The following is a 12,081-nucleotide window of genomic DNA, read 5'->3' on the forward strand; positions in this document are numbered from 1 at the left end:
GAGCACTAAATCTCATCTGCTCTCTGGCTGACCCCCTTACGTCCTCCCCTGCTGGATGTGGGACCAGATGTGCAGGGGGACTTTGGGGAAATAAATAAATGTATTTATCACAACCACCTTTCTGTCGGGCTGAGGAGCCAGGAACCTTTGCTCTTTCTAGGCACTGTTCCGGAGGGAAGGCCACTTGCTAGCTGTGTCAGCCTCTTTTTCCTCACCTGGACACTGAAGGAATTCATTCCGCATGAAATGCAGAGGGGTCGACCACAAGAAATGGGTGTTGTCTTGGGCCGTGTGGCTTCCATTGTGCCATGTAACAAACAGCTCCCAGATCTCGGTTGGTTGAAACAATAGATGTTTATTTCTCACCCACACCCGTGTGGCAGGTGGGGCTCGACTCCAAGCAGACACTCAGGGCTCCAGGTGGAGGTTTTATCACCTCAGTGTGTAGCTTTTGAGGCCAACGTAGCAGGGGGGATGCTTTTACATCCTTGGCCCCACAGCTTCACCTATCTGCTCTACTGCCAGCCTGTGGGACAGACTCACCCCAAGACCCTGCCCATGTACAAAGCGTTAGGGAATATGGTAGAGCACGAAGGTATTTGGGGTGCAGTCATGTTTCCTTTGAGACTCAGTGATAATTCCTAAGAGCCTGGCACACAGTGCCCAGCGCACGGTCAGGTGCTGAGCGGAGGTCACAGTCCCAGAGGAGGTGACAGCAAAGAGAAGAGCTAAAGGAGGAGGAACAGCCATTTGGAAGAGTGATGGAAGGATTGCTGGGAACAGAGGGAACAGCATGTGCGAAGACTCAGAGGTAAAGAGCTTGGCCGTTGTGGAAGTCAGGAGAGCAGGGGGGTGGGGTTTCCTCCTCAGCTGCAGATCAGGCTTAAGCAGAGAAAGCCCATGGAAATGTGAGCCAGATTTTGGGAGAGGCCGGTGGGGGTGGTGAAGCCATCAGAGCTGGGTTCTGGAAGTTCACGGGGGCTGCCACGAGGACCATGGATTAGAGGGGGCTGGGGGGCAAAGTAGGGCTGCTGCTGGGAAACTTCTGGAGGGAGATGGCAGGGTGGCAGGGTCGCTGCTGGAAACAGTCATGCCCAGGGGGTTTCTGAAGGCATGGGATGGAGATAGGATAATTCTCCAGTTAGGGAGACCAGACCCGTTGATGCCACCTGGGATGTTGCTCATCCCAGAAGGACGGGGTGAGCAAATGGTGATTTCAGAGCCCTACTGAGAGGGTGGAAAAGTGCTGGCCAGCAAGAGCCACCCCTGTAAACTAGTCTTCCCCTCGGCACAGCTGACATTCGCTGCATAATTCTTGGTTGTGGGGCCATCCCAGGTATTGTGGGGTGCTAAGCAGCATCCCTGGCCCCCAACCGCTCAAGGCCAGGAGCACTCCCAGTCGTGACAAACCACATTTGTCCCCAGACATGGCCCAGTGTCCCCCGGGGGTCAGACTCACCCCCAGGTGAGAAGCACTGATCTAACGGGACACAGGTAACTTGGGAAGGACCGAGGACCTCATCCCTGGGACTGTGCAGGCAGGGCTGGGAAACATCTCTCCATGACATCAGATGAGCTCAGTGGAGCAGAAAGAAGGGCTCCAGGCAATTCCCTGATGGTCCAGTGGTTAGGACTTCATGCTTTCACTGCCGTGGCCCGGGTTCCATCCCGGGTTGGGGAACTAAGATCCCACATGCTGCGTGGCGTGGCCAAAAAAAGAAAAAGAAAAAAAAAAAAAAGAAGAAGGGCTCTACGTCCCGTTCCCCCAACGGCAGGTGTCAGTGGCTCTGATCAGATTCTCAGGGAATGTGGACTCAAAAGGCTCAGAGACCCAGGCTAGAAAAGTCCTTCCAAATCTCCACAAGACAGCCAGGGGACAGGATGCAGCACTGGATCCGTGCTTTTTCCAAATGCTTTATTACACGTGACAAAGATCATAGGTCCAGTTGTGCTCACCCCACCCACCCTGGCAAGCCCTCAGTACGTGATCTGGTACACTGAGGCGTGGTCCCTGGACCCTGTGACGATCAGGTGGTTGCTGGGGGACACGTCACAGCACATGATGGAGGACGTCTCGGGTACCTGGGAGAGTCGGAGAGCAGAGCGACGGGGTTCACCCATCCTTGCCCTTAACATCTGCCCATAGATTCAAACGTGGTCCCTCGGTGTGGGGGGGTGTCTCTGCATTTGGATCCCTGGGCTCAGCCCAATGGATGCTGCCCACCTGCCCCACCCCTGTACCTGGACCACTGTGGTCCCCGTGGGCATGCTGAAGACGCTGACCAGGTTGTCCGTCCCCACGCTCACCCACCACTGGCCTGGGAGAAGGCAGAGGGGGGCCCGGTCATGGGGAAAGCTGGCAGCTGAGGGCTGGACCCATGGGGATCTGGGAAACAGGGAGCCCCCCCACCTCCCTCACACCCCTGCAGAGAGCATCACTCAGGGCGGTTCCTGCTGATGAAGGGCTTGGGGGGGTCAGGAAGAGTCAGAAAGGGCTGCGTGGAGTCAGTCTTAGTGAGGCAGGGCCCTGTGGGAGGCTGGGGACCACGGTGGACTCCCCGCCGCGATCCTGGCCACTCACCCAGCGGGGAGAACTTGAGACCGAGGATGGTGCCGTCCTTACACCCCACCATGTGCTTCTGGCCCCCGAGGCTGGGCTGCAGCCACTGCTGGCCGTTGGCTGTGCCCACCAGCACCCAGTCCTCCCAGGGGCTGGGGGACAGGCTCATTATCTGGGGAGAAGGCAGCAGGGAAACACTGTCCAGGTCCCAGCGGGGCCCGAGAGGTGGCAGGAGCACAGGGATCCATCCCGGGGGCCAACTGCCTGCCCACTTCCTGGTTGTGAGACCTCCCCCAGAAAGCAACTTCACATATCCGGCCTTGGCTGGCTCATCTGCAAAATGGGTGTGGTCCTCTCTACTTTATGGGATTATCACAGAGACTCAATGAGAATAGGAACCCCTGATACAGGGTACAAAAGCATCCAATGTTATCTGGGCAACTGGGGAGGATGTAGCTAAGGAGCCCTCTCTTCAGAGCATCACTGAGACTTGAGGTACCACTAACCCCTGCCCTTCCCGCCAGCCTCCACCTCCTTCAGTCCACAGCCCAGCTGCTACCTGGCCAAGCAGGCCCCATCCCAGCTGCACACCTGAGACTCGAACTGGTATTCCTGGGGCTCCCCAGTGGTCCTCAGGTCCCAGCACCGCAGGCAGGCGTCCAGACCCCCCGTCCAGATGTGCTGGTCTTTGACAGCGATGCTCTTGGCACCGTTCAGGTGACCCGGCAGGTCCCTGGCCAGGAGAGGCATCGGAAGGGAGGTCAGGGCTGAAACTCTAAGCTTTGGGCCCCTGAGGACACCCCCCCCTCCAACCACACCCGAGTGACAGATGGGGAAACTGAGGCAGGCAAGAAGTACCACAACTGGGCTTCAAGGACCCAGCCACGGTTTGAACCTGGGTCCTCAACTCTCAAATGCAAGGGTTACTTAGGGAAAGGGGCTTTGGCCTTGAGACTGCTGGGTCCCTACTCGGGGGTCCAGGTGGGAAGGGGCTCTCAGGGTGACCCCGCCCACCCCTGGGCCACACCTGACCACGCTCTGGTTCCGCAGGTCCCAGATCCTGACGCTGCCATCGGTGAAGCCGGCAAAGGCCAGGTTGTCCTCAGGGCTGGCGGCCAGGGCCTGGCAGGTGAGGGCCGCACAGGGCAGCTCCACTCTCACGTACAGGGAAGGTGCCGTCAGGTCCCACAGGCTCACACTGGTCAGGTTGTGACCGCCCGTCAGCAGGGCCGTGCTGTTTGAGAACAGCAAGCAGGTGCGCAGGTAGGCCCCCTGGGTCTGGGGTGGGCAGAGCCTGGGGTGAGCTTCCTCCCCTGCAGGGTGGGGGGCTCTCCCTGCTCCCACAAGCCCCGGCCCAGAGCCAGCCCTACCCTCACCTGTACACGCAGGTAGCTCTCCGGAAACCTGGCCTCCACCACCTGGCCGACCAGACTCCACACCTTGACGCCGCCCCTGCCACAGGTGAAGGCGTGCCGCGTGAAGCTGCTGATGGCCGTGGCCAGCACAGGCTCCCCATGTTCTAGCCTCCGTATCTTCTCCACTCTTTGTGGCACGGCCAGCTTCTTGGACTGCCAGGGCAAGGCATCAGGCCTATTCCACGTGTTTTCAAAGTCCTCAGGGTCCCAGCATCTTGGGAGAGGAAGCCTCAGGGTCACCAGCCTGCCTGTGAGCCTCTCTGCCCAGAGCAGGGCACCTATCAAGCCCCAGAGGGGCTTCGTTCTTTGTCAGATTTGGGGTTCTCTCGGGCCTCATTTCTCCACGGCACTCTATATCCCCCCAGGTTCTACCCACACCTCCAAGTATTCTCCTTCTCCCATGACCAAACACTGCTCCCTTCTGCCTGACATGTTTTGCCCTATCCCAGCAAACTCCTACTCATCCTTCAAGGTCCTAACCATTATGTCCCTTCCTCCAGGAAGCCTTCTCACCCCCACATCTGGGTTCCCTTAGCCTCAGACCACAAGGTTGGGACATACTTACATGGGCTTCAGAAATTGATAGGTTTTTACGGCAAGCTCCTGCGGGTGGACGAGGTCACGGCTGAGCCACATCCTCCTCCCGCCCCAGCCCCCCCAGCCTGTGTGTGGGGTGCGGGGGTCTCACCTGGGCCGTGCGGGAGAACACCCCCTCTCCTACAGTGCCCAGTCCTGTGCTTCCCTTTCGGGAGCCCTCAGAGGAGCTGGGGGAGGGCGTAGCTGGGCTGAGAACTGGGCAGAGACAAGAGTGGATCAGCAGCAGGCGTGGCTCCCCTCCCCCCGGGTGGGCTGCCCTCCCCCCACCAGGATTACCCAAAGTGTCCTTGGGGAGCAGTTTCACTCCCAAGTATCGTGGTGCTGGCTCCTGGCTTTCCTGCCCGTGGGAATTGGGGAGATCAGTTCAGACCAAAGGACCCGACCAGGGCTGGTCTGAGAACTGGAACACGGTAGGCGGGCCCAGGCAGTGTGGACAGGATGCTCCAACTGCCTGAAGTCCCATCCTCCCGTCCAGGCGGAGCTGTAGACAGGCTCAGGTCCTCTGAGGGTATCCAAGGGCTGAGGGTTGGGGAGGCATGCCAATCCCACAGGCATCCAGAGGTCAAAGCCAGGGGGCCCAGCCAGGACAAAGCCCACCCTTCCGGGTACCGAGGATTCCAGTTACTTACCTGGCCTGGCGCCTGCTCTGTCGCTATGATGACAGAAGGGGATGAGGGGGAGAAGCCAGTTCAACCGGTGCTGTCCCTCCACGTGGCCTGATTCCCCACTCCCCCTCACCCTCAGGGAGACTCACTCCTGCGTCTTGGGCGCTCCTGGGTGCCAGCAAAAATCTGCCAGAGCTGCTCTGTCAGAATATCCTGCCAAAACCAGGGCTCCGAGTCCCAGGACGGCCGCATGTCTAGCTGGTGGACTGCGTCGTCGTCCACTCCGGGGGTCTGCTGGAGCCAGTCGGATGACCTCGTGGCCATGATGTCTTCGAAGTCTGGCCCCTGGAGACTGGAGGGCCGTGGGGTCTTGGCCTCTGGGTGCTGGGGGGCCTGGTTGGGCTGCTCACTGGGGAACTCCTGGTTTCCCTGGTGCTGTAAGCACAGGGTCGTGAGGAACACGAGGATGTACCCTTTGCCCCAAGCCTATCCCCACCCTACTCAAGGACCCAGGGACCTACCTCCCCCAGCTGGAAGCCCAGGGATCGGCTGCAGGTCTCCACTATCTGTAGGAAGTTTTCTGCCTGGAAGGGGAACGTCATCCCAGCTAAAGCTTCATTAAAGGACAGCCCTGGGTGCGAATACCTTCCTACAAGCCAGTTTCCCTGTTATTCAAAGTGAGGCCACACCACCTTCCTTGAACGTTTTTGGGTGGATTCATGATCACCTAGCAAAAAGCAAGATCTCGGTACCCAGAGGCCACCCTTGGCTGCGGGTGACAAAATTGAGCCCTAATGACCAGTCACCGCTATAATATGGTCACAAGTCAAGTCAGATCTGGGTTCGCATCCCAGCTGCTTTTCTTGGGATGTTTGGAAACAAAAGCCTGAACGCCACCCCCTTGCTTAAAATGGCTTCAAGAAGCAAAGCCGTGTGTACACATGTCCCCCTTACGGGGATGACATTTGAATCTGCTGAAACATTGCAAAGATCCTAAGAAACCGACGGTTACCGCTTGGGGAGCAGGGCTGGCGATGGGGAGGTTAGGGGCCCCGGTGGGAGGGTCACTTAGTTTATATTTAAAATCAAGCCATGTGGCTGCTACCGATTCCAGATTTAAGTGAACAGTTTCTGTGGTCATGGAAGGCACCCTAAATTTTCTTTTTCTCCCTCCCAGCAGGCTGTCCATCCGTTCCTTTAGGACAGGCTCCCTCCTATGGCACGTCCTACTGCTTTTCTCAAGAGCATCTATGTGGCCCAGGTACCAGATTTGTTTTTAACCTCTCTTTCCTCAAGACTGTACCTCCCTGCACAGTGGCTACTGGCTGCAGGTCACTATTTAAATATAAAGTTAAGTTTAATTAAAAATGCAATCCCTCCTGTCCCACGGGCCACATTTCAAGTACTCAATAGCTACGTGGGGCTGGGGGCTGCCAGAGTAGACGGCGAGGCATGAACCTAGAATGTGCCTGGCATCCAGCTGAGGACACAGACCACGCAAGACATGAACTGCCAGTACTGCCAGGAATTCGCTGTGGGGAGACCCACCTTCTCGGCCCGATAAGGGGCTCTACGGGAATGTGCAGCTATATTTAGTCCAGATGGACTAAATACAGTGATATTAGGAATGTTCTAGACCCGCCAGCTAAGGCTGAATACTTGAAACGTGGACGGTGCCACTTGATTGCCAATTAAAGTGTAAATAGCCACGTGTGTCCTGTGGCTACTGTAGAGGGTGACATGGATTTAGTCTTTGGCCTTTGGCTTTGGAGGCAGTGCTGTGGGCCTTCCGAATGTACATGCACCTCCATGGTGGATGCCAAGAAGCTGTCTGGCCCAGAGTGAATTCCAAAATCCTGGGGAAATATTGTGATTCACAGAAAGAAATAATTGCTAAGGAACGTGGCATAAGGCCTGTGGCTGTCAGTTCTGTTGAACGGGCACCACTGGCGTTCCCATTCTGCAGATGAGAAAACTGAGGCTCAGAGCATCAAAGTCAATTTCCTAAAGTCAGGACACCTGGGGCCCAGCAGTGTTTACCTGCCTCCACTGGCAGCCTGGTCCCACCCCCTGCCCCTCGCTGGTTGGGGCAGGGGGCGAGCAGGATGGTGGAGGGAGAGGCTGGAATGGAGGACCCCCTCCCTGAGCTCTGGGCGCTCCAGGTGGCTGCCTCCTAGGGTAGCCAGCGATGGATTCCCCAGCTGGGCCTCCCAGCAGCACGAGGCCCAGGGGAGCCTTCCCCAATTCTCCCTGGCTCGTTAATGCGCAATTTACTGGCACTTTAATGCACTCAGCATGAAAAGTGCTGCTCCCTCCTGCCTGCATGCTGGTCCTCCCAGGGGAAAGCTGTGTGCAGGCGGGCTGGGGAGCCAGGGGCGTTGCCACTGCTGCTGCTGCTCAGGATTTTAAATACACAGCAAGGAGGCTGGGAGACGAGGAACAGGAAACAGGGGAGGGGGAGGTGGTCCCTGTGAAACCACAAGTCAGCTAGGGATCATCACCTGGGGCCTTCTGTTGGGGGAGGAGGGTGCTTAGGGGCGACCCTCCTGGGTCCTCCTCATCCCCTTACATCTTATGTATTTATTTTTTTTGGCAGCACCCCACGGCATGCAGAACTCCCCTGACCAGGGATCATCGAACCCGTGTCCCCTGCAGTGGAAGTACGGAGCCCTAACCACTGGACCACCACGGAATTCCTCCCCTTACGTCCTGATACTCAGCACATGCTGTCAGTTTCCTGACACATCCACACTCTGACTGCTTCTCACCACCAAACTGGCTCAGTGACCAGCCTCCCACACCTGGATGGTCCAACTGGACCCCAACTCCTATCCTGGCCCCCAAATATCCATCCTCCCCAAAGCAGCACCAGAGGGTGCACGGGAGCACCTGAGTCAGGCCCCGCCCCTCCTCTGCCCACCTCCCTGGGGGTAAAAGCCGGAGTCCTCCCTACGGCCCACAAGGCCCTGCATGAACTGCGGACCTGCGGTGTCCCCTCCCTGCCCTCCCCTCCTCCCTCTCTCCCCCTCACTCACTCTGCTCCAGACACACGGGCCTCCTTGCTGTTCCTCCAATGAACCAGGCCTGGTCCTGCCCCAGGGCCTTTGCACAGGCTGTGCCCTCTGCCTGGTCTACTTCTTCCAGACATCTACACTCCCTCTCTGATCTCCTTCAAGAGTTTGCCCAAATGTCACCTTCTCAGCAAGCCTTCCCTGACCACCCTGAATCGTAACCCATTCCCACCTTGGTTCCCCCCACTTCGCCTTGGGGCTGCTCAATTCCACCCCCGCCTTGCCCAGACCTCACCATCTGACACTTCTGTTTACCAAGCTCCTCTCACCCCAAGGGCAGCGGTTTGTCTGTGTTCTCCTTTGCTATTTCCCTGGCGCCTACAACTGCACTTGGCAAGGAGGTGATGGATAAATATCTGTTGAATGAATAACCGTGTTCTGGTTGCTTCCTGCCCCGCCCCACCCCCGCCTCTGGATCTGTCTTTCCCTGTTCCCTGAGCTACCCACCCCAGGCCCCGCTAAGTCGCAGACAGCCCTGGCCCTCTGCCAGTCACATCTGGCACAGGCAGAAAGTCCTGCCAGCACCCAGGAGAAAGGGGCCAGGTGGCGGGAGGACAGGCAGGGTGGAAGCCATGCTTAGCCTGGGCAAGGCTCCCTGTGCTGGGAGCTGGGCCCCCAGTGCAGGTCTGTCCCTCCCCCCATCCCCGAGTGTGAGCCAGGTCCTTGGGAACCTCAGACACATGGAGACCGCATCCGGCCATGCCTGGCACATAAAAGCCCCTTCCTAGCACAGGCAACTAACCTGCGATGTGCTGACAGGCCCCTGGCCTCCTCCAGGCACGCAGGGACGAGTGAGCAGGACCGAAGGGAAGAGGCTCAGGACCAGAGATGCACTCCTGAGATGTGGGGGACCCACTGATACCCTGGGGATTCCACTTTGGGCCCCGCCCCCTCTGCCCCCAGCCTTCCAGGTCTCCCACCTCCCTCAGGGGGAAAAGCTCAAGTCCACCTCCACGGCCCACAAGGCCCAGGAGACCTGCCCTGTCCCCTCCCTGTCCTCACCCCCTCCCTCTCTCCCCCTTTCCCCTGCCTTGCAAGGAGGGGCAGCCCTGCTCCAAGCTCCTGGTCACTCATTCACCTGCTTGTGATGCTCCTGGAGCCCCTGCCGGATCTCCTGGAACTGCAAAGGAACAACAGCGATCACACTGGGAGACGGTCAATGGAAGTGGGCAAGAGTGCAGAAGTGAATGCTGTGCATGTTTCTCCCCAGCTGTATGACCCTGGGCAAGTCATGCTACCTCTCTGGTCCCTGCTCTCATCAAATGGGATACTGCCTACCATACTCAGAGTAGGAAGTAATTAGGGAGACCCCTGGTTTTCATTCTAGGTATGAAGTGGAGGTCAAAGAGGGGCACAACCTGCCCTTGCTCCCTCCCTGCCCTCTCCTCCTCCCTCTCTCCCCCTCGCTCACTCTGCTCCAGACACACAGGCCTCCTGGCTGTTCCTCCAACACACCAGGCCCGATCCTGCCCCAGGACCTTTGCAGGGGCTGTGCCCTCTGCCTGAAACAGCCTTCCCTGTTCTCTCTAGGGTGGCAGGAACTCCTTATCTTCCATGTCTCACTGTGAACGTGAGACACAGTGAGACATGGTGTCACTGTGTCTCACGTTCAAGAAGCCCTTCCTGGGCTTCCCTGGTGGCGCAGTGGTTGAGAATCCGCCTGCCGATGCAGGGGACACGGGTTCATGCCCCGGTCCGGGAAGATCCCACATGCCACGGAGCGGCTGGGCCCGTGAGCCATGGCTGCTGAGCCTGCACGTCCGGAGCCTGTGCTCCGCAACGGGAAAGGCCACAACAGTGAGAGGCCCGCGTACCGCAAAAAAAAAAAAAAAAAAAAAAATAGAAGCCCTTCCTGACTACCTTAGCTCAAAATCTTGACTCACTTTCACTGCTTCACCTTCTATTTTCTTTTAAGCACTTCCATTTTGTGAACCTTGTTTCTCTATTTACTTATTTGTCTCTCTCCTTCCCTTAGAGCTGCCGGGTCCTATGGGGTAGCCACTAGTCAAACATGGCTCTTTAACTTTCAGTCGATTAAAATTCAGCTCCTTACAGGAGCTCAGTAGCCACATGTGGCTGGTGGGTGCCATATTGGACCCTGTTGATAGAGAACATTCTTATCTTTGTGGAAAATTCCAGAAGACAGCACACACTAGAACATACATTCCTGAAGGGCAGGGACTCCCGTCACGTGCTGTACCCCTAACTCATCAACTGTGGGCTGAAGAAACTTCTCCTTAATTTAAATACAGAATTACTTGTTTTCACAGCAAGGTTTTTATTAATTAAGAAAAACTCACATGAAGTTGTTACTCACTGGGTTAACTCACTAGCCTAAAATAAGCAAAGTAAGTAGAGGTGAGGGTGCCCCCAAACCCGGATCCTGAGGCCAAACTCAACAGCCTTTCCAGGAGGCTCCTGAGGGGCTACCTGGTGGTGGTGGGGAGAGTAGGGGCGGGGCTTCCCGGAGAGGGCGGGGCTTCCCGGGAGGGGGTGGGTGGGTGGGGGCTCACCAAGTAGTAAGCGCTGTCCATCTGTGTCGTCAAGTGAGTGGGGAACCTGCCAGGGAAGACAAACCCGCTGCAAGAGGAGGCCTCAAGACCCTTCCCCAGAATGAGCCCTGCCCCCAGTCCCCGAGCAGGGCAGTTCTGGCAAGTGAGCTAGTCCCTTCCAGGTGCCACATTGAAGAAGGCGCCAAGACGAATATGATTTTAATGCGGTATTTTAAAAAACATAATTGAATGCAAGCAAATTCACACTGAACAACAACAAAATCAAAAATTTAAATGAAAGCCAGGATTGGTATTACTGGCTTTCCTTTCCTTTTGCTTCAGCCTTCAATATGGCTCCTCCCCCCTCCCCGCCCCCGACCAGCACTGGTCCTGTCTTTTGGGCCATGGAGACAAGGATGGGATTCTTTCCCTCGTGGGACTTAGGGCCCCAGCGGGGCCTCCAGCCCCCGAGAATCGCAGTCACCTGGGGAAGTGCTGCTTGAGCTGATCCAGGGCATCCTGATAGTTCCGGGCTGGAAGGCCGGCCTCAGGATGAGCCTGGAGAGGTCGAAGGAGGGATGAAGAAAACCCACAGCCTCCCCGTATCCCTGCCGTCAGGTCATCAGCCCCAAAGAGGGTGAGGTAGGGCCTCCTGAGACCTGAAGGTAGTTTGCTTTCTCTCTTATTACTTAAGTACCCACAGGGTATCTTCCATCTTGATTTTTGGCCTAAAGTTGAAAATATTTACTTCCTGGCCCTTTACAGAAGCTTGCCCACCCCTGGCCTAAACTGTTAGAAATGGTTTTCCCTGGAAGTAATGGCGGGTGGGGAGGCGCAGAGAGGGACTTTTGCTTGTAAAATATTAACTGAGTAGGTGATGTAGCCCTATGTTTTATCACCTGGGTAATAATAAGTTTAAAAAGAAAGTGCCTTGAAGTATGATGGGTTACTGTCCCCAGCTGAAGGCCTGGCCAGCCGGCCCATGTCCGTCCCTCAGGAGCAGGAGAATAAGATTGGAGCCTCTTGCCCCCTCCCCCAGGGGCTAATGCCTCACCATCCTTTGAGGGGGTCCGTGGGGGCTGAGATGGCCCCAAGAAATCAGTCTTCAGGCTGGAGTCACAAGGACTTTAGCCAGGGACTCTAAAAGTAAAGAGGAGATGTCAGATCATGAGCGCAGAAGGCTGGGCAGTGGCAGAGGACAGAACTAGCCCCACCCCACCCTCGGCCTCCAGCACCACCCACCTCGGTCTTCTCTCCTCCAGGACTCAGTCCCGGGCCCCCAAACCCCTCCCTGACTGCGACCACCCCACTGCATTCCCTACATCCTCTGTTCTTTCATTC

General features: G+C 57.0%; 1 protein-coding gene across 1 annotated transcript; it reads right to left on the minus strand.

Annotated features, from left to right (window-relative positions):
* Window positions 1–1,977: 1,977 nt before the first annotated feature.
* On the minus strand, window positions 1,978–11,724 carry TLE6 (TLE family member 6, subcortical maternal complex member; the record flags this gene model as incomplete). The annotated part of the gene is made up of 16 exons (XM_079701444.1): window positions 1,978–2,082; window positions 2,242–2,318; window positions 2,582–2,732; window positions 3,152–3,293; window positions 3,588–3,838; window positions 3,937–4,189; window positions 4,541–4,578; window positions 4,664–4,767; window positions 4,849–4,909; window positions 5,202–5,224; window positions 5,327–5,612; window positions 5,699–5,761; window positions 9,327–9,368; window positions 10,762–10,807; window positions 11,225–11,298; window positions 11,671–11,724. The coding sequence occupies 16 exons, from the start codon at window positions 11,722–11,724 to the stop codon at window positions 1,978–1,980; spliced, it is 1,770 nt and encodes a 589-aa protein (XP_079557570.1).
* Between the last annotated feature and the right edge of the window lie 357 nt (window positions 11,725–12,081).

This window comes from Hyperoodon ampullatus (genome assembly GCF_949752795.1).
Source record: "Hyperoodon ampullatus genome assembly, chromosome: 4".
Taxonomy (NCBI): Eukaryota; Metazoa; Chordata; class Mammalia; order Artiodactyla; family Ziphiidae; genus Hyperoodon; species Hyperoodon ampullatus.